General features: G+C 46.1%; 1 protein-coding gene across 3 annotated transcripts; it reads right to left on the reverse strand.

Moving 5' to 3' along the window:
- Positions 1–2,009: 2,009 nt before the first annotated feature.
- On the reverse strand, positions 2,010–19,808 carry p2rx1 (purinergic receptor P2X, ligand-gated ion channel, 1). Of its 3 annotated transcripts, none has more exons than XM_018741842.2 (13): positions 19,511–19,808; positions 11,924–12,068; positions 11,235–11,306; positions 10,954–11,011; positions 9,036–9,123; positions 8,789–8,869; positions 6,523–6,664; positions 5,509–5,654; positions 5,328–5,418; positions 5,194–5,259; positions 4,918–5,013; positions 3,945–3,998; positions 2,010–2,575 (listed from the first exon to the last, which is right to left on the reverse strand). In XM_018741842.2, the coding sequence occupies exons 1-13, from the start codon at positions 19,645–19,647 to the stop codon at positions 2,570–2,572; spliced, it is 1,182 nt and encodes a 393-aa protein (XP_018597358.1). In that variant the 5' UTR covers positions 19,648–19,808; the 3' UTR covers positions 2,010–2,569. The 3 variants fall into 3 exon arrangements, with proteins under 3 accessions (XP_018597358.1, XP_018597357.1, XP_018597360.1); XM_018741841.2 differs by having other exon boundaries at positions 10,942–11,011; XM_018741844.2 differs by lacking the exon at positions 3,945–3,998 and having other exon boundaries at positions 10,942–11,011.
- Positions 19,809–22,360: the final 2,552 nt, after the last annotated feature.

Below are 22,360 nucleotides of genomic sequence, written 5' to 3' on the forward strand. Positions count from 1 at the left end.
TTGCTTTTTCTTTTCTACACAGCCACACCACTTATGTTGTCGCCTGCTAGCCATTGTAAAGTGGGTGGAAAAAAAATAATTTGAATGAAATCACAAACAAGATATTCTGTAAAACAGTCACTGATAGACACACTGATTCTCCAAGAAATATTAGCGTCTGGCTAACAGATTTTACCATCCAGTAAATGGAATGTTATTGTTAAGACGTTACGATCAAATGTTGCAACTCAAAATTAATAAAGTTGACGGGACAGCCTTCGTAAGGCCAGGCTGCCGTAGGTTGCATTTGTCGTAAGTTGAGGACTGCCTGTATCTGTTATGCCAAAGAAGGAATTCCATTCTTGCTAAGAGTTTAAAATGTCCAATTTTATTTAATATTCCTTTTCAACATTAAAAGGGCCATATTCAGGTGCACATGTTTGAGAATCTGTGGAATATGCGGTCTTTATATGCCATTCTCTACTGAAAGTAGTTGCTGCTTCTGTTTGAACCTTCCGTAAACATTTAAATAACATATTCCTGCTGTCGGTTTTCAATAGAGCCGACGAGTCGTCACTCGACAGCGCGCTCTGCGTTCCGAAGCACGTAACCCAGATGGCGTGCCGCGTCTTCCTCGCCACATCTATACATGCATCTCGAGTTCCGTGTTGCGGTTTCCTTGCGTTACATCAGCCCGCAGCTTTGTTCCCTTCCTTCTGTGTGAAGAAAAAGCAGTGGTGTAAATGAAAGGAAAGCTGGATGGCACGCGTGACTTTTGCACAGCACGTTTCGCTGAATGCATGTTTACCGACCATTATTGCTAAGGACGTCTTGTGGTTTGTTTTTAATCCTGCGAGTGTTTTTTTTGGCCAGGCACCCTTCACCCCTGTCTAGCATTAAGAAAATAACCTGACCAGCGGTAAAATGTGCAACGTATGATTTCTTGAAACACTTAAATTGTTTTCCTCGAAACTCTGTTACTAAAAGGGGGGGGGGGGGGAAGAACTCGCATAACCAAATACAAGTGACTTCTTCAGGAAAAGTGGGGGGGGAGAAAAAATACTTGTCAGAATACGTTATTGTGTCTGTGGTCTACTGTATTTGTCCTAAGTGCAATATTTTGTTAGTCTTTGTGATGTTCTATGCACCTGTAAACCTGTTTTGTCTCTTGGCTTTAACTGCTCTCGCCTGTTCTCACCTCTTATATTTATTCTAAGTACATGTTGTCTTAGGTGGTGTTTGTACTGGTATGCTGTATTCTTGTATAAATTAGCAAAAAAAAAAAAAAAAAAACCACAACTATGCTAACTTCGTCCCTTCAGCATACCCAAACCGTTACTATGGTCTAATGGGAAGGGCAATGATGGTAATTTTTTAAAAATATTGTTTCTTGCAGATTGAAAGGAGGACTAAATCTTACAAACGCACTGTCTTAACACAGGAATACGAGGGCTACGGAACTGAAGCAGTGTGCGTATGTGTGCGTGTAGACAGTCTCGTGGTAATGCTATCACTGCTGCTATGTATTATAATGGATTATTCCAGACTTTGGGCGATTTGGGTGTCTGTCGTTGCGGTATGTTTTTGGTGGGTGTGCGTATTGTACTGCTTAACTACTGAATGTACATTGCAGGTCGTCCAGTTCCACAAAGCATGGCGAATCAGTACTGAAATGCAACTGTTGCAATGTAAATATGTACCAATATAAAGAGGCTATTTTTTGCATGCTTTTGTACACTAGACATAATTAAAGACCGGAAAAGTTACACCAACTGTATCTCTGACTGAAGTCCTCATTCGGGACATTTCTTTCGTAATCATGTTCAAGTTCGTGTTTCGCGTTCATTTTGACACAAACATTCATCGCCACATCCTGACCCTCATTGCTGCTTTCTTTTCTTCTTTTTTTTTTTTTTTTTTTTTTCCCCTTTTCTATTTCTGGACCATCAGTGGTGGGAGGTGATATGCTGCTCACTTCTATTAAAATTTAAAAAAAAAAAAAAAAAAAAAAAATAGGTGAATGAGTAGATTTTAAGGCATCGTTTTTAATTAAATATAAGTTTCAGGAGCGTGTTTACCTGATATCACCTAGAACACACAACATTTGTATGAACATCTGGCAGATCTTATATTTTTATTGAGAAAAATATGTAGGCCACAGCAGATGTTTTAGCAAAAAAGCAGATCAATTGAAAGACAAATGGAAGGACTGAAGTACCATTTGTGCCACATTTAATGGACTCAGAAGGCACTTTGGATGCAGCTCAAGCATTTTCTCTATTCATTATGGCATGGTTGTGCCGTTGACTGGGAAAACTATACCTTGTATGTTTGCCATGGTCTTTGGCCCACCAAAGACCAGAGTGATACCGGAGTCCTTTTCAGCGTAGTGGTATAATGGCGTTTAATTCCAAATAGTAGTCGTTTAACGCAATTCCCAAATGCAAACATAAGTGCATAGCTTTATATTACTGCATACAAATGTCCAGTATAGGGTGGAATGTCTGCCTCGGATTTCCCGTGCCGGTTGTTGTAAGTGCAGTGCCAGAGGGTCGGCGGGACCAGGCCCGCTGAGGTCTACGTCTGAGGCTCAGTCCTGGAAGCAGAAGGGAGAGCAGCTTCATGCCATCTGTCACATCGGCTCAAAGGAACCCGCCATGGGAGGCAGATTGATGAGGCGACAGCTCTTCTTTCTGCTGGTCTGCGGCGTCTCGCCGCTGAACTCCCACACACATATTTATGAAAATATCTGGCTACTAATATGTTGTACCTGCATATAAGCATAATGTAGGTATAACATAGCAGGCAAAAAGTCAAAATGGCACAGCAGGTAGCACCAATGGCTGAGCTGAGCGAAGACAATGGCAAACCACCTCTGTGTCCTCCCTTGCCATGGAAACCATGTGAGTATTTCTTGAGTCAAAATGTACTTTGTAGCATTTACCCTTAAATTCATTATATGGCAGTTTCACACCTGTCGAGATCACTAATATTGTGTGTTATGAAGGTACGCTGTTGTTTAAAAGTTTGGAATTGCCCAGAAGTTTTCATGCTTTTCAAAGAATTGATACTGTTTTTTTTTTTTAAAAAAAAAAAAAAAAAAAAAATCAAAGTACCATTAAATTGATTGAAAAATGTAGCCAAGATGACATTACTATTATTGGCTGTTAGTGCTTGAAATGACTGATTTCTAAATAATTTTTCACATATGAGTGCAAAGCCCCATTTTCAGCAGCCATTACCCCAGCGTGCTAATGGTAAACCATGGTAATGGTCCTAATGATAGAGTAGAGGAGCTTTTCTCCTTGTGTTAACGCTGGCGGAACCCGCTGTTCTGTTCAAGAAGGCAAGTAAATGGTCTTTCCTTGGGTTGCAAGGTACTGCCGTTCCTAAAGTTCATTTCTGAAGACTTGGACTCATCTGTCCATAACGCTCACTTCCAGTGATCCACCATCCAACGTCTGTCTCCTGTTGCTCATTTGCCAGTTTCAGATACGGCTTTTTCTTCGAAACTCTACCCCTAAGGCCAGCATCCTACAGTCATCTTTTCACTGCAGATGGCACTGGTATTTACTTTCAAAAACATGAAAATTTGTGGAGGTTCCAAACTTTGTGAACACTGGTATATGTGGTCAGCGTTTGCATATCCACATTCTTTACAGGTACCCACTTTGTAGAACAAGGATTAAAGAAGTAGGGAAATTAGATGTATGAAAAATGGGAAAAAGAAAAAAAAAAAAGAATCTCAGTATTAAGACATCTTTTGATTGTTTGGTTCACTGTTTTGTAGTGATAAAACAGCAGGTAGAGCTGCAGTTAAGGACGTGGACTTATTAGCTGAAGGCCACCCTGCTGCTGTGTCCTGGTTGTGAACTACTCCAAGGAATAATAATATTATAGAGAGGACAAGGCTGTAAGTTGCAGGGGAAACAAAATAATGTTGCGTATGCTACTAAGAAGGCTACCTCTGATGGGCTACTTCCGTTTTTCTTCATCCTGTCTGAGTGTAAAACCGGTTCCTGGAAAAACAAGATCATTTACGTTACGTAACGCAGTCGTATTTTATTTGGAATCGCATCTCCGATGCAGAACGCCGGGCAGGTCTGCTCCTTTCTTGTTCACCCAGAAGACATTCCTCGGAGGGAAGGCTGCAGGTTAAGAATTGTTCTCAGACATTCGTTTATTTATTTATATATTTATTTACTTACTTACTTATTTAGTTAGTGAATACACAAGTTCTGGCAGCACAAAGTCTGTGTCGCCATGGCAACTGCAGCCAGGAGAACAGCGAGCAGCATCGGACTCGCGCGTGTGTGCGTGTAGTGTATTCTCAGAGGATGGGACACATGGCAAGCAAATTAAGAAGCCCGTGCGAGATTTTACGCTCAACGGTACGGAACCTGATTATGATGAGTAAGCCGGATCTTTAATCTGAATGAGAACCGTTTTCCAAGAATACCGTGCCTTTTGTTTGGATTCATCGGTTTGCACAGTGATGAAGGGGAGATTCCGTCCCCGTGATGTTTTTCCACACCTTTCCTTTATAAAGAAGCCTTGCTTATATTAACCACCCTAATAATAATCAGGATTTTGATAAATGTTTTACATAGCTGATAAAATTATGCGATGGGAGCTTCTATGCCGCTGCTGTGGTCACTTTGCAGCCAAAATTGTAGGTGCTTCTCTGCTGCCCTCTTGTGTGGCAGATTTAAAGAAAAAAGAAAAAGGGAAAAAAAAATTTTGCTTCTGTTTCCCTCCATTATCAATAACCACTTGTGCAATGCAGGATCCTGGTGGTCTAGGGCCTATCTCAGAAACAAAGGGCATGAGGCAGGGTGCCTGCTCTTCGAATTTAACAAGTTAAGACATTTTTTGAAAACTTACAAGTTGCACTTTTCTTGATGTTGTTCGTAACACCGATTCCGGGAAGCAACTCACCTCCTCTTGGCTTACGGTGTATTTAAATTTCATATTTTTATAGAGGTTCTTCTTAGGCAGCACATGCAGAAGTACCAGGTCACACACCACAGTCGCCTGAAAAGGAAATGGACCTCGTTTAGTACACGTAACGTGCAGCATGGAAACTGGGTGGCATATCCTTTACACCCTCTTATAATTGTGAAATGGAAGGATATTGTTTCATCGCCAAGATTTTCTCAAATAAATGTGAATGTATTTAATGATCAGAGATTTTATTGCAGTAATGTAACTTACCACGCCAAAAATCCCCACGCCGGAGCCTATTGCTGTCAAAGTGGGAATGATGTCGAACTTCCTCGCCTGCGAGAGACGGCAGAGGGTCACAGGGATGCGCTCTCTCGCGGGAGGCGCAAAACGAACAGGCCTACCTCTCCCCGCACGGTGATGTCTAGCCGAATGCCAAACACTTTGATGAGCGTTCTCTTCTCAACGCCGCCCTCCATGTAATATTTGGCGTACCTGAAATCCGATCGCAGCGGAGCTCGTTGGTGACGGGCCGCGCTTTTTGAGAGCAGTGTCGTACGTGCGCTCGGAAACCGTGGCACGGACCTGAAGTTGTAGCCCACGGACGCCTTGGCCGATTCCTCCTCCTCCACAGACCGGTAAAGGCCGTGGAACTGGTACTCGGGCCGACAGTATTTGATGGGAAGGTCCAGGTTGCATTCCCAGCTGATGATGATCCCAATAGTTCCTCCCTGCCCACATTCAAATAGAAGGTCATGGCTTTCATTAGGTTCATGCTTTTTTTTTTTTAATTTTTTTATTTATATAAATGTTGCTCATACACTTATTCTACACTTATCTCCAGTCTGCAGGTTCTAATTCATTCCAGAAGATTGACCAAATATGAAAAAACCGGATAAAATTAATTCCTTCATTTCTCCAAAGGAAAAGGCTGTGTAACACATTAAAATAGAATAAATAACACTGTATATAGAATAAAGGAGAACTTTGATGATTCAGCGGATTCGGTCGAGGCAGACCAAAGCCATATGTCACAATTAAATTATTAATTAGAAAATTAAAGGTCAATGGTCAAACACAGAGGAAGCAGACACAAATGTGTACACAAGCGAGACTGCCGAACGCCAGAACACAAGCGAGAGCGTGGGTACATGGATCCCACAATGCATTGCATCTAACCGTCTCTCCCACACAGCCGCTTGGCACAGGTTTCAAATGCAGTCTCCCTTTATCGCACCGAACCCAATATCAGACCAGACAAGTGAAAATCTGACCGGATGAGTGAAAAAATCACATACTGGCAGACAGAATAACAGGATGAGTGTATTACTGTTGTTGAATTACTGCTTAGTTAAAGCTTTTAGTTAGAACTAATGATGATTTTACAAAGAGTCCCAGCTGATTATGCTTAAAGGGTGGTGCGCCAGAGCCCTTCCCAGCATTTGGACCACAGCTAACAGGTTCTCTTTGTTATGCCCTGTACCAGTGCTCTGCCCGGTACCCTTACTTGGTACCCGTGGGGCTCTGCTCCCACCCAAAGGGGATTTAACCGCTTTTCCTCGGATCCAGCTCTCATCGCTCCGAGGACGGCATACCCACCTCTCTGGCGATCGCAGAGAACTCAAAGTTGGCGAGCTTCACGATGTCTCCCAGTCTGAATATGGGGCAGTAGCGGTCTTTTTCTTCGTTGTAGATGCAGCTCTTTAAGTATTTGTTGTCAATGCCTTCCACCAGGTTGCTCCTGAAAAGGGAGGAGGAAACGGGAGCCTATGAGGTGCCCGGGCCATTTAGTTGGCAGTACTGGGGTTGGGGCAGCGCTTTCCACTGAGCTGTGCAGCCGTGTCCGTATTTCAGGGTTACGTTCAGCTGTAACCCGTTGGCAGATTTCATCGTAACCGGGGCAGCCGGCGGAGCACTGGCTATAGCATCTGGACTCGAAGGACACATTTTGGAATCCCACTCCTGCTGTGCTACCCTTGATCGAGGTACTCACACAAGGTACTTTGTCAAGGAACTGATGCAGTCAAAATGACCCATCAGCATAAAGGAGTAAATCGTTGTAAGTAGTTCAACGCCCTAAGTCGCTTTGGAGGAAAATGCCAGATGGTAAGTAAAATGTAAACATTTATCCATTTAGCTGACACTTTTTTTAAAAAAACAAAAAGCAACTCGCGATGTTACTCTACCTACAATTATTTACTCGTTTATCCCGCTGGGTAATTTTACTTAAGGTAAGTACCTTGCTCAAGGGCACTCCAGCCCTAAGCGGTAAGATCTGAACCTGTGACCTTTGGGTTCGAAAGCTGCAGTTGTAACCAATACACTACCGGCTGTTCCCCGTACAGTAGCGTGTAACAGTTGCTGTTCCTGTTCTCGAACCACAGGTGTTTCTCACACCTCCCACACGCTGCTGCTGCTCCTCCTCCAAGCTCCGATGAATTTCCTGTCTGGCGCCATGCGACACACACTCCCCGAGTGCCTGCCTTGAGACACGCATCCGCTCGCTCGGTGTTAGTCGGCTCTTAATCGTAGTCCACGAGGCCAATAAATGCTAATGTAACCGAGAACTGCGGAAGAGGGGTGCGTTTGAGGAAACCCAGGCGGCCGAATAAAGGGGCGTCGTGGATGTGACGGGAGAGAACGCATCCAAGCTGATGCGCTTCGCTCAGATGCCTCTGCAAGCTCAGTCCTGTCACATGTGTGGCAAGACCTTGTGGTACAAGCATGGTACAGCCTGAGAAGGCGGGTCACGTAACAGTCAGCAAAGGCAGCGACACGTGAAGCATGGGCCTGGGCCTGGGCCTTGGCCGCCTTTCCTACCCATTTTCGGGAAACGAGGTCCGTTTCTCAGAAGATGCGCAAAATAGCTGCGTAATAAGGCACCGAGCAGAAACGGCACTGATTTATTCACATTCCTCCTGCCGTGTGCTGCGTTATTGCCAGCGTTCGCAAACATACAGTGTATCAAGTCCCCGCTCCGTGTACGTTGCGTTCATTCGTTTTTTTTTTCCCCATTTAATACTGAAAGCAGAAAAGTGAGAGAAACTGATTTTTTATTGTTTCTGAGCACACACCCAAAAAAAGAAAAGGACTTTATTAATTTTCTCTTTCCAAAGCGTACAGATCAAAATGTCACAATACCAAATATGATGAACGCCAGGCTAAAAGTGCACAATATTTCCAGTCTAACAAGTAGCCAAAACTAGAACTTAGAACTTCACGGTGCCTTTAACAGCTGAGCTTAATTAGTAATAAGGTTCTTAAGAAATAGAAACTGTAACATCCTGCCGATTTTTCTCGGAGGACATGTGTCATCCTCCCTTACTGTCACTCTCTTGCTGCTTTCATCATATCAACTTATAATCAATAACTCTGACTGAGCGAGTCCAGCATGTTTGATGAAGCCCCTGATGGATAATCATTATGTGTGGCTTCCATTACCTTCTGAGTTGTTCAAGAAAAACCCCAAAGTGAAATAACTCAAAAGTCAAAAAATAAAGGCGGCACGAAACCATAAATGAGGCATATTTTAAATGTTTTCCATTTTGAGCAAAAAATGGTTTTTCAATGAATTCGTCATTTTTGATTTTTTAAAACCAAAAAAAAAAAAATGAATAAGGCATCGTAATTTGCATTTTTGTTTTTCAATTTCGAATCGAAAAGCGAACGGACACAACCACGTACACGGACCTACAGTCTACGACAAACAGAATTTACAGTACAGCCTTCAACTATTATTATAATGATTATACTACGGGTTTTTTTTTTTTTCTGTGACTCTGGCAATTATGTCTATAACAAACTAGACTTTCCTAGCTGAAAAACAAAATGAAATTCTTAAGAAAACAAGTCGACAGCGACTTACCTGAAAACTTGAAACTGCGGGAAGGTAATCGAGTTTTTGATGAACAAGGTGTAATTTTCGGATGACATTAGTAGAGGCGGACTGCAGGCAAGAAGAACCGGCGTTATTGATGCTGCAAAGAACGAGAATGCAGCCGTGCGCCGATAATGATTCGAGAATCTGTTGCACACGGCAATTATTACAGAGTCAGGGTTTCAGTACTCCGGGCCGGATGCTTTCCGCCCCAGTGTGGTCTTCGAACGCTTACTTGGGGATTTCACGGTCATGTTCAATGGGACACCAGGCAAAAACTTCGCAAGTTCCAGTTTCGTTAACGCACTTTCCGGTCATTTGCCCTGTGCGAAAAGGGAAGATGCATTTTAAAAATCATTTCAAAAACAGATGAGTGGCTCATTTTGGATGCAGACTGCTCCGAATTTCCATTTACCGCAGCTCTTGTGCAGGGTCACGGTGGTCCGGAGTCTATTCCGGGAACATTAGGCGTGAGGCAGGGTACACCCTGGACAGAACACCAGTCCATCACAGGGTAATCACATACACCATGGGCAATTTAGAGTCACCAGTCCATATGGAACATGTGTCTTTGGACTGTGGGAGGAAACCAGAGCATTTGGAGCGCACCCATGAGAACAGACACCACACAGAGTGATCCAAATTCGAACCCACACGTCGACCCATAGACAAGAGCACACCAGCACTACTCGCTACGGCATACGTTCTCATGCTAGTGGTTCATAACCACAAATTTACGACACGATCGGATGCCCTGAGACTCGAACCCATGAAGACGTTCATTTTTACTCCTGTTGCAGGGTATATCTTATCAGGAAAGAACGAAAAGACTTCACTCTTTCTTCATTCTTCAAGAGCTCCCGTGTGCTACAGAGAGAATACTCGGTCGCCCCTCGAGCAGAGGGGACAGAGTCCCGGAGTGCGGACGTGGTAGGTTTAAGAAATGTTTCCTTCTCGAATCGGGCTGCTCGACCAGGACAGTGCACTTATAGGCCAAAACATGGTAACAGTTGAGCAGCTCAGAAAAACGTGAAGTAGTTGTGAAATATTTATGATTACTCTTTTATTCCTTTGTCCTTTTCTCCCGCGTCCTTGCACGTTCACCGCCCTTTGCAGGACAGAGGAGCTACGAGGCTGAAACCTGTCCGCAGGGTGGCGCAGCGGGTTCAGCCGGTCCCTGCCGTGTGGCGGGTCTTGGGGTTCGAGCCCTGCTTGGGGTTCCTCGCGCCGGACTGGCGTCCCGTCCTGAGTGCGTCCCCTCCCCCTTCGGCCTTGCCCCCTGTGTTGTTGGGTTAGGCTCCGCTCGGGGCAAGCGGTTGTTGGCGATGGATGGACGATCTACCAATATCGTTCTGCGATATTTACAGTCGGAGAAGGGCGCACGGAACGGGGGGCTTCGTGCGCTATGAAAGTGCGGCAGAAGGTTGCATCTGGATGTTCGCGTGCTACGGTCGTGACACATCGTGATATTCTGCCGTGGACCTGCGGGCTCTTATGTTGACGCTCCGTTTACCGTAAGGAACGTGTTGGTTTTGTCGTGAGATGTTTCCACTGAGGAGCGGCCAGTATGTTTATCCTAGCAGCGCCGTCTGTTGTGACAGCAATGAATGTGGCAAATATTTGTGAATGATGTTGGAGGCGAAACGGGCACGTCGGAGGGTGCAGAAAGCACCACCTTGGGTAAATACACCGAATCGGGCATAATCCATTGGTCTTCCCTGGGTGCAAGGTCACCGGGATAAAAACTTCACGGTCTTTGCGCAACGTGCGGTTCTATTAAGAGTTATTTGCTTAGTTGAGCTCAACGTATGGCAGACGGAGTAGCTGGAAAAGTTGGTCATTGAAAATGAAACGAAGAGTAAAGGGCAACAACTTTGCCTGGGCAGTTTTACAGCGGCTAGTCGTACATTGGGGGTGCGGGGGGTTTGGCCGGGTCCTGATCTCCGGTGGGTGTGGGGTTCGAGTCTCGATTTGGGTGCCTTGTGATGGACTGGCGTCCCGTCCTGGGTGTGTCCCCTCCCCCTCCAGCCTCGCGGCCTGTATTGCCGGGTTTGGCTCCGGTTCGCCGCAACCCCGCTTAGGACAAGCGGCTTCAGCAAATGTGTGTGTGTGTATTCGTATACTGCTGTAAAATCATATACCATGTCCCGTACGTTTGAATTTCCCTTCATCACAGTCGCGGTCAGACTTGCAGAGGCCTTGGTCCGAAGGCTGAAAGAGAGAGAGGTCGGACGTGAGCGTGGCGGACTCGCCTGTGAACGAACCGCAAACGGGAATGACCAAAGATCAGATCCGTCACGGCTGCGCGTGAGATATTAATAACGTCCCAGTATATGGTCACGGGTGCTCGAGGGCTCATCAGCCATCCATACAAATGATATCCTTTCTGGACAAAGGGGATCGTGGAAGACGTGCAGTCAAAATGCGGACGTACCTCTGGACATGTACCCTGTCTCTGTCCCTCGGTCATGATGTAATTTGTCATGATCACGAAGGAGGAGTCCCCCTGAAAGAGACGCGGGACGTGCGTGAAGCTCGGACCCCTTTTGCTCTTCCGTTCCATAGGCGAGACTCGTGTGAAACGGTCAAAGTGTTCCAATGTGTGTTTCGTTGTTTCCGGGAAAGAGCTGCTGCTTTCACGGAAACGTATCCCGTGTCGGCCGCTCTTTACGGATCCGAAGGTCACGGGTTCAAGTCGCGCCTCCAGCTGTCGCAGCCTTGAGCAAGGTGCTTACCCTAAATTGCTGCAGCAGACATTACGCAGCTCTATAAATGGCTAAATCGTTAAGTGGCTTCGGAGGAGAGCGTCAGATAAATGTGATGGTGACATAATATTTCGCACTGCGATTGTTGAGCGGGTGAAACTTTCACAGGAGGTTGACATTTCACGCATAGCAACATTCAACATATCTGGGAGAGGTTTTCTCACATTTTCTCCCCAAATGTTTCAGATCCGCTTGCAGTAAATTAAACGGAACAATTTTGCAGCAAACAGCCCGGAGCCTCAAACCGAAGCTGCGCGAGTGTTTGCGCGCTTCCAAGGTTTGTTTTTGCGACTGTCAACAGCCGCGGTCGGAGATCTGGCCGAAGCCTCGGCTCCGTCGAGCCGCTTGGCGCGCTCACCTGCTCGGGGAAGACGTAGTCGGCCACGTCCCACACGCGCTCCGTGCCGTTCACCCTGGTGAAGCCCACGCCTTTCATCTTGGTCAAGACGGAGCTGACGGCCGAGCCGGTGGACTGGTAGCCTTTCTCGTACAGGAACACCCACCTGCAGGGGCGACACGGTCGCTCTCAGGTCTCCGTTTCCATAGGGCGAGGGACCCGTGTCGAGAAGGATCGAGACGCGTTGGGTCGCGGCTGAGCCGATCACGAGGGGTGTGGTCGGGCAACCCCGTGCCGTGGTGCAGCCGGCAGAGCCGCGCTATGTCGTTAGACCTTTCTCGTACGTAGGTTTCCTCCAGTTACCCTGGATCCAAGCCAGTTGCGATGAAATTGGGGGCAGCAGGTGGCGCAGCGGTTAGAGACGCCACCTTCGCACCTGAAGGACCCGGGGCTGGAATCCCACCTGCCGTACCCTTCATCAAGGTACCTACTCTGAACCGATACAGTAAAAACATCAGATAGCTTCATAAAGGGCTACATTGTTGTGAGACGCCCCGGAGAAGAGCATCAGATAAATAGGTAAAAGGACGTAAACGGCAACAAACTTGCAACGGACGCGCGAGGGATGAGCCGAGACATCATGCGTTGTTCTCCGCTCGTTTTTAAGGCCGTGCCGATTCGGTCTGTTCATCTACCACGAGAAGGGGACAAACTGATGTCCTATTATTCTTCCGTTTCCCTGCGATGACGTTCGTTCTTATGGGACATCTTACGGGTGGAATCTAGCGGGGTTAAGTTTTGGTGTAACATTTTTTTTACTCCCCGCCCGTCACGCGGACGCCCTACTAAGCACAGTAACGCGTGACTGTTATTGTTTGGCGTTCTGAGGTCACCGGAGGTGCAGATGTCTGGGATGTGCCAAACATGCTCACATCTCGTTCAACCGTTTTTCACCCAAAGGGAAGATGGAGTATGATGGTAAACGGTCTCCTTTTCTCGCTCTGGCTCTGTTTCTTTTCGCCAGGAGAGCCAACAGCCGGAAATTTCCCGACCTCCCGAAAAAGGGCTAAATGGGAAACCAGAAACAACTCGCGGAAACTTGGGAGAGTAAGAGATTCTTCGTTGCGATAAACCTTTTCTCAGAAACAGAATCTTAAGGGTACGTGAAAAGCAAGCAGAAAAGCAAACAGCTGATGGATGTTTGTTCAAGTCCCAGCCAGTTCTTACGTTGCAGGAAAGAGTAGAAGTCACTTTGGATAAAAACGCTTGTAAAGAACAATAGACGGGGGAAGCAAGAGCCCAAGGTACAACTGGTGTTGTAGTGGTTAGAGCTACTGCCTTTGACCAAAGGTCGCAGGTTCGATCCCCACCTCTGGGTGTAGTACCCTTGAGCAGGGTACCAACCCTAAATTGCTCCAGTAAAATTACCCAGCTGTATAAATGGGTAAATAATTGTAAATACCTTAACGCTGTAAATTGCTTGGGGAAAAAAGTGTCGGCTAAATGAATAAGCGTAAACCATGAGCTGTGCATGAGGCTGGTCATGTGGTTGATATTTGGATAGGTCCCACCGGCAGTCCTGTATGAGGGGATTTGCAAAGTCATGTGCAAACCGTTGCTGTCCCAAACATGAGGAATACGTCACGCCACGGAGAGCTGCGGCTAAATGTCAATAGCATGGCGGTGCAGGACATCGTGCATTGAGGGATGATGGAACAGGCTCCTCTTGTGATGTCTCATTTTCATACCATGCGGTGATATCGTGGTATTTCATACGTTGCCTGAATGTACTTTAACCACTCTGTCTGTTTCCGGGACTCGCGTGAGCACTTTTAAGAGCAAAAGTGAACGTGAGCCACAATATGGTGATTATCTAGCAAGACCACTGGCCAAGAGCAAGAACCCATCCGACTGCTTGCACCCTCACATTTAGCCCAGGTTGCCTTACTTTACTCTACTTTCGCGTCAAATCCGAGACGCAAAGAGGAGGTTTCATGTCATTCATTTTTACTTCCGGCTGAAAGCAACATGTCAGTTAACTGCGTGTGATGTCGGGAGAAAAACTGAAAATCTCTTAATGCGGTGAATGTACTGCAAAGATTTCCAAGCACAGGTGGCACAACGAGTGGCGCTGCTGTCTCGTACCGCCTGGGTGGTACGGGAGGACGTGGGTTCGACCCCCGCTCGCTCTGCACGGGGTTTGCATGTTCTCCCCGTGTCTGTGTGGGTTTCCTCCGGGTGCTCTGGTTTCCTCCCACACTCCAAAGACATGCCGTTCAGGTTCACACAGAGAGAGCGTGTTCCACTGATGTATGGATGAGTGACCCAGTGTAAGTAGTGTATCTAGCAGTGTAAGTCACCGCGGTGAATGAGGTGTGTGGGGTGATGATAACACTACATAGAGTTTGTTGGAAGTTGCTTTGGAGAAAAGCATCAGCTAAATACATAAATGTAAAGCATTTTAAGAGGACTAGACATATAAAGCAGAATCCGTAAAGTTTAAATTTAACAACCCATCTTTTTTCTTTCTTTTTTTGTTCCCCCAAACTAAGCACCCAACACCTGGTGTTTCCAAATGCCACATGCAGCTAATCTGCCTCTCTCTTTCAACACCATACGATAATGCGGCACATGTCCCGCACAATATTTTCCCTCATTTTATATGGCGGACATACACAACGCAGAATCTTTAAAAATTTACATTTAAAAACCGTGACATCCGACCTTTTTCAAGCAAACGCAGAGCACCCGGTGTTTCCGACAGCACGCAGCACATGAGCACCTAACCTGCCGTTCTGTTAACAATGTACAGGTGGGAAGAACGCGGAAATGAAGCGGAAGCGCTGTGTGAATATTGGAATTCTGGTTATAAGGTATGTCAACCGATTAATTTATTTATCTCTCATTAGTATGCCTTTGTGCGTTTGGGCCCTATCTGGAGCGCTTGCTTTCCGTTGACACAGAACGCATGGCACACACACAAGGTCAGCACACTCTGGTGGCCCAATCTGAGCTGCGGATTTCACCGTGGACAAGGTAATTGGAGCAAAGCATTAATTTAATTAAATCACAAGCGGACCTTGAAACGGGGCTCGGAAAATCAGCGTACGTTTTCCTGACAGTTCCTTACACCACAAACAGTGTCTCCTTTGCAAAATCATTGGCGCACCGTTTACCCCGTTTACCGCGTTCAGCCGATAGTCCTTGCTACTTACTGTCCGTCACGCGTGGCCAGATCAGAAGTGGGCTGCGTGCTTCTCTCACATGTGAACTGATGTTAATATTTTCTGCTGGATTATTCCATTTATTCAATGAGTTTCTCCAAAGCAGCTTATTAGGTTTTGGCTACTTATACAGCTGGGTGTTTTTTTTTTTTGTGCTAATTCAGGGTAAATACTTTGAGCAGGGGTACTAGAGCAGGAGGTGGAATTTGAACCTGGGTCCTTTCCATCCGGAGTCGGTGGCTCTAATCGCTCGCTGCGACACCTGCCGCGCATCTTTCCCGGAACGCAATCGTTCATTTATTTACCCATCTGAACAGCTTTTACCCTATCGGTTTAGGGTAAATACCGTGTGCTACAGCCAGAGATGGGATTCAGTCCCGGCTCCTTTCAGCTCAAAGGCGGCGGCTCTAACCGCTACGCCGCCTGCTGCCACCCTGGTGCCTGTAAGCGTACGGGCCTTGCGGGATTCCCCCGCTTTACCGCGTCCCAGGTCCTACGGCTGACTTCCCCATCAGCGTTTGGGGTGTCTCTGCGAGGACCGTCATCTCGGGTGGTCGTAGCAGGGGTCCGTGTGAGCTCTCGAATCTCGAATGAACGAATGGCTCATGTCGGTCAACATCGCTCACCGCTGCGGCCTTTTCGGCGCAGGTGTGGGTGCGGTTAGGGTTAAGAACGAAACTGTCGTAGGAGGCGCTGCGAGGGCAGGTGGTGAGCAGGTCGGCCTCCGGTGGCAGCAGCGCAACAATTCAGCAGGTGCTCCAAAGCACACGCGAGGTCAGCGCCGTGCTCACGATGTGCACGTCAAAATTACGTTAAAAAGTAAAATCCCAGTTAAAAAAAAAAAAAATAAATAATACCTGGCTGTATAAATGGGTAAACGATTGTGAAGTGTGACCTTAACGCCGAGTCGCTTTGGAGAAAAGCGTCCGCTAAATGAATAAATGTGAACGTAGCCTGCAAAGCTGTACCGAAACGTGATGTGCGCTCGTACCGAGAGCCCCGAGGTTGTGCGGCGGAGGAGCGGCCGACGCGCCGCATTTCGAGAATCTCGCCCCGGGTCTGTTCACGGTGCAGTTCTCGCGAAGCCAGCGGAAAAAATATTGAAATGAAAATATCCCCCTTCCTTCGAAATAAGTAATCACACACAACATATTTGCAAAGTTGTAAGGGACTTCCTGCAAGGCTTCCTGCCCGTGTGATTGCGATCTGCTGTAGTGCGCGTCTTCGCTCTTTTGTTACTCGCGCGTCCCGCTGCCCGGACGCCTGCCGCAGCCCCGACGGCCTTGTGTAACACCGGGTCCTCGGCACGCGACCGCATACGTGCGTGTCATCGTGGGTTTACAGATCTGGAGACTTTGCAGTTCCGTGGATGGTTTTGGGTGCTTTATCTGGAGTTTTGCTGCGGGGATCTCTGTGAGCGTGTTCTTGCTCGCTTTGTGCACCGTCACTCTTGACACCTCCCGTCCCCCAGCACTCTTTACAAAATCACCGATCCACTTCAATGGAAAGCAACTTATGATGGTCTGAAATACCATCCCCGCACACCGAAACCACGGTCCCAACGAACCGGAGCCAAACCCGGTAGCCCAGGGCACACACCCAGGGTAGGACGCCAGTCCATCGCGAGGCACCCCCAGCGGGACTCGAACCCCAGACCCACCGGAGAGCAGCCATAGGCCAAACCCCCGCGCCACCGCACCCCCTAGCTAATAAAATTAATAAATTTGTTTTTAACTCACCCAGTAAAAAAAAGCCCACTGATGGTGATCTATATCGCAGTACATGAGGAACAAACGTAGTAAAACCATATGAATATGCACATTGTACCACAATTAGTCATTACATTGCATGTAGCAGAGCTTCGGGTTGCCAGGTTCAGAATGGGAGGGTATTCAGGGTCACCTCCCAAAAAGTTTGGGAACTACTGCCTTAGATTGCACAGGAGTGCACAAAAATATGGAAACGCGTGGAAAAAGGACTCAGACTTCGAAGTAAATGAACTACAATTGTAACGCAAGCTACTCAATATGAAGTTGCACGTATATCGGTGGCAGTGTGTTACTTATACAATCACAAGATTGTCCACTCGGAAAGCAGCACGAGCGGCGAACGGGGTGAAACGGTCGAACAGTCCCAGCTCGGGTGCCTCAGTCGTACGCACGTCGATATTAAAAACCAAGGATGATTTAAAGTGGCCGAGAGTGAGGGTCTCGCATGTTGCTCTACATCTAAATGGTTTCTGTTTCGAGAAAGGCAAAAAGACTCTTTGGGCACTTCATTCAACTCTCATTGTCATGTTGTCTCTTGGATCCCGACTATTATGGGAGTAATATCATAGGAATCGCTCAGACCCATCGCTGGTCTCCATGGTCATATCATACGGAGAAATATGAAGTTATACGAGGTGACAAGATGCACCCTACATGGTAAATTTTCCTGATAATGTTCCCATAATCCCATTATGGTCTCACATCCACCGTGCTAAATTATAACATTTAATCCTTAATCATCACATCCTTATTCTTCCTAAAGAATGATGCAGTAACACAATACGCACAATTTACTACATGTATAACAGCACTGCAAGAAGGACTGAGGCTATTGTCGTTACTAGCCATGTATTATTTGCACTATATCCAAAATATACACTGAGATATTGTGAATTACCTAAATATATCCTGTATGAGATCTTTTTACTGTGAAAAGTCAGGGTGTGGTGGTGCAGTAGGTTGGACCAGGTCCTGCTCTCTGCTGGGTCTGGGGTTCGAGTCCCGTTTGGGGTGCCTTGTGCCAGACTGGCGTCCCATCCTGCGTGTGTCCCCTCACGCCCTGTGTTGCCGGGTTAGGCTCTAGCTCCCCACGACCCCATATGGGACAAGCAGTTTCAGATGGTGTGTGTGGGGTTAGATGGTTCTGTTCACCACACCTGATGCTTCAGCCTCAGCGTAAAGCACACCTTCACTCGACACCGGTGATTCAGTGCATAGTTGAAATACTTGCGTTGAAGACATGCTCAATCTTGCATCCACTTTCAACATTCAGATTTCTTGATCGTGCAGATTAGTAAAAGTATACGAGATAAGGTAAATTTGCGGAGGCCATATAACAAATGTATTTCAGAATATTTAAACTGTACAGGAAAGGTACATATGAATAGAGTATGTGAGACCAGATACAGTATAAGCAAGGTACATGATGAGTGTCTACATATAAATATAAAATATACAGCATCTATATATGTATGTGTAAATATATGTATGTATAAAATATATCTATACGCTCATCAGTTGTGGTGACTCCATGGCGATCCAGTATGCTATGAGTTTCACGGCCGCTTTATGGAAATCAGCGATATTCAAAGCCAATGTGCAAAAAGGCATCGCTTGGACTACCACACACTAGAGAAAAAAAAAAAGGTCTTTGTTTTACATTTATGGTTTGTTTTTCTACATTTGGACAAGTTTATGCCTGGCGAAAGCCAAAGGATGCTTTCGACACATATTGTGTTCAGCACGCCCTGCCGCACGGTCCACTGGGTCAGCGTTGGTCTCAAGACACCTGTTGGGTCTGATGGTTGCTCTTACACATGACGGCTAAGGAATGCGAAGACATTTCAGTTGGAACGTGGACATGGTGAGGTCAGTTCTCATAATGTCCCCACGTTGCAAGAAAATAGCACCGCTATACAATGACCCGAAGAGGTTGACGATCACAGAGAATATTGGTGGTCTTCGTAGCTCGGGTTGATGGTTGAGGTGTTCGGTTGTTCGCCGAGCTTGGCATTTAGATTGCAGACGTTTCATCACCAGTCAAGGTGATGACTGGTTTGGGCTTGACTGGTGATGAAACGTCTGCAACCTAAATGCCAAGCTCGGCGAACAACCGAACACCTCAAGGTTAAGAAGTAGAAGAAGGTTAAGAAGTGGTACGATGGAGTCAAATCCCTCCCACGCCACCCCCAGTTACCACGTCTAGGCATCGTTGAACTGTGGAAAGTTCTGAAACAAAGTGGAGAAGCTTTCCACAGCATTCAGCTGTCAAAGATCTGGACACTTTTCTTTGCAGAAGAATGGGCGCCATCCCACTACACCCCGCTGAGAATCTTGGACACTGCACCAGTGGATCTGTTCATTCAGTCCGCTGTCAACATACACCCCACCCTGCACCAACATTCATCTTGTCTGGCCCCAAAGGTCACTAGAGGAACATGAGGAAAAGTACATGCACAGGGACATATGGTGCAGTGAAGGTTTGTAAGAGCACAGTATACGAAATGAGCAGGACAGGTACATTTATAGCAGACATAGACCGTGACAAAGACAAACGTTACACTGTGAATCACGAAGCGTTTGTATGTAAAGTATGTTCGTAAAACGAATCTTACCCGACGATGTAGCCCAGAACCGCAAGCTGAACTAAGCGGCACACGACACCGATGTGTTTGTTTCTCACCAGTACTTGCCGGGGGGTTTCATACTCAAAGAAAAAGTCTGACAGAGCTGTAGCAAGGGAGTTCATCATTTTTGGAGTCTTCGGGGGCCTTTTAAATTTGGCAGGCGCACAGAAACATGTGTAGATCGCCGCTCCTTTGCCTCTCTGTCTCGCCTGCTGTTATACGGAGAGAGTCCGCCGCATCTGACGCACCTCTGGTATGTCTCAGCTGTAGGGTTACAGTCCTTCACTTCCTCCTCCTCTCTCTCTCTCTCTCGCTCTCTCGCTCGCTCTCTCCCTCCCTTCTCGTTCACACACATACTTTTTCCCAAACTTGGGCAAATGGACAAATAGAAACTTTGCCTAAAGTGTTCACGTGATGGAACTTGTTGTTTCGTCGGGATATGAATTAAATAAAAGTGGGCAACGCTCTACAGGTACCTGTTTGATGTTCCGTTTATGATAATATAATTAAATTTATTTGTTTACCTGATGCTTTTCTCCAAAGCAACTTACAGTGTTAAGTTACCCATTTATACAGCTGGCTAATTTTTACTTGAGCCATTTAGGGTAAGTACGTTGCTCAAGGGTAGCGCAGCCGATGGTGGGATTCACACCTGTGACTTGTAGGTCTAAAAGCAGCAGCTCTAACCACTACACTACCGGTTGACCATTTTATGAATATACATTCAAAATTTTTTTCAGGAGCAAATTTGATTTCTATATTTTTTGGGTGGCAGTTTCAAAAGTGGGGGGTGCGGTGGTGCAGTGGGTTTGGCTGGGTCCCCCTCTCCAGCGGGTCTGGGGTTCGAGTCCCGTTTGGGGTGCCTTGTGATGGACTGGTGTCCCGCCCTGGGTGTGTCCCCTCCCCCTCCTGTGTTGCCGGGTTAGGTTCTGGCTCCCCACAACCCCAAATGGGACAAACGGTTCAGACTGTGTGTGTGTTTTATGGTGTGCTTTTACATAGTAACAGTTAGTGCCCTATGATAAATTTACTGAATAGAATCAACTGTTAGAAATCATTTCATTTACTTTGAAATAACTGCAATACCATGCAAAAATATTCAAAATTATGCCAAAATCCACAATGTTAATATTTAAATGTACCCCTAACTGTACATATAGACATACAGGACAGAATTGAATTTAACTGTTAGATTGGCTATCGCATTTAAACGAATCCAAGTTCAAAAACAAATGCATTGTCCCTTTCGCTCATGATTTTCTAATGCATTTGGATATTTTGGGATACAAAAGAATAAATATATGCAGTGCTGGAACGGATTTGTGAATGTATCGACGTCGCTCACAGGAGCTGCTCTCTTTTTCAGTGAGGTAAGACCCCTCCACTGCCACAATGCCATTCCCTCAACTACTTGACACGGAGCAAGAGCTCATAAAATAAGGCAGACTTACCTAATAGTTGCTACTCGAGTCTGAACAGGTGTCTGACTTACGATAGACACTGCTGCTCTCGTTTATTCCCCCATCAGTTTTGTTTCCATTGTAGGAAACCTCAATATACTATTTAATAGTATCGTTTGTGGTTGTAACTTAACACCAAGATACATTTTATTAATATTGCTAAATTGTTATTATATAGACACTATATCAGTAATTTTATTGTGGTCATTTGCTGTCAAGGTCAAGCGCATCAGTTCGGTTTATGTATTCAGCCGTATTGTTAAATGATTGGTAACCCTGCTGCTGTGATTTTTTTTTTTCTTTTTTTCTCTCCACAGAGACAGTACAGTGATAAATTGCAGATACATCCACGCACAAAAAACATGGACATAAGGTCAAAAGGTTGCAATGTTTCACATGTTTTATCGCGTTGCTTTTTCAGATAAGTGCCAGAAAGGTGTCCGGGCATTCTAGAATACCTTTAATCTGTCCTGCAGATTATTTATGTATAACCATTATTTTTCTCAGGAAACGAAGTTGAACACCAGTCATCCACATATTTTTACAGGGAATTTCCAGTGTAGATGATAACAATAGAAGACATTTCCTTGCCAAGACAAATATAAAAAAAAAAAAAAAAAAAAAAAATCAGCTGGCAGTCCAGAATTTCACCAAAACACAATTTGGGTTCTGGTCTGAAAAGAAAATAGAGTGGGCACAAGTTAAACTTCTTGCTCGAGATTTTTTTGAATATAAGAAGCAATACGAGCACTTATTGCGAGGGACACGGCGGCACAGCGGGTGAAGCTGTTGCCCCGCTGCTCGCTGAGCATGGGTTTCGATGTTAGTACCCTACAGAAATGATAGATAGGAGAGGACTGCCACACCACTTCCCTCCCTTCTCTAGAAAATCATATGAGTGACCACTGTGAGTCAGACTTGACTTGATGCCACCCTAGATTCTAGTCTAATTCCATCAGACAAACAGGCTTTTGAAAGAGAGTCCAACAACATTCAGATCGCTCCGAGTTCCGATCCTGTGCACCTACGTAGTGCTCCTAGCCTCCATTCCCTGTGTTTGCGCACGAACGGCATCCTCCGAGTTCTCCGGTCGCTTCATCTCCCGAACCTTTGTGTTCCGGCTCCTTCCGTGTTCTCCGGCCACCGGGCCTCGCCGTTCTCACGAGCCTTCGCATCCTCGCTGCGCTAGATCATCTTTTGCACTGTGCGCTTGCGGCGTGAGCTCCCGTTTGAGTTCGGAGCAGTTTGTGGTTCCTTCTGATCGTGACGGAGATCGTGACACTGGAACTGTTCAGAGCCAAGAGCTTATACAGTTGGGGAAGAGTGTTGGGGCTCTTCATTGTTCCAAATACATCTTGAAATATCTTGCAATGGAGGT

The sequence above is a fragment of the Scleropages formosus genome, chromosome 25 (assembly GCF_900964775.1).
Source record: "Scleropages formosus chromosome 25, fSclFor1.1, whole genome shotgun sequence".
NCBI lineage: Eukaryota > Metazoa > Chordata > Actinopteri > Osteoglossiformes > Osteoglossidae > Scleropages > Scleropages formosus.

Excerpts from the sequence above, each read along its gene's own strand:
- p2rx1 (XM_018741841.2), bottom strand. The coding sequence starts at position 19,647 with ATGATGAACTCCCTTGCTACAGCTCTGTCAGACTTTTTCTTTGAGTAT. Across the intron at positions 6,665-8,788 it reads CCGCAGTTTCAAGTTTTCAG|GAGCAACCTGGTGGAAGGCA; the intron begins GTAAGTCGCTGT and ends CTCCCTTTTCAG. Across the intron at positions 5,655-6,522 it reads TCTCTGCGATCGCCAGAGAG|GGAGGAACTATTGGGATCAT; the intron begins GTGGGTATGCCG and ends GAATGTGGGCAG.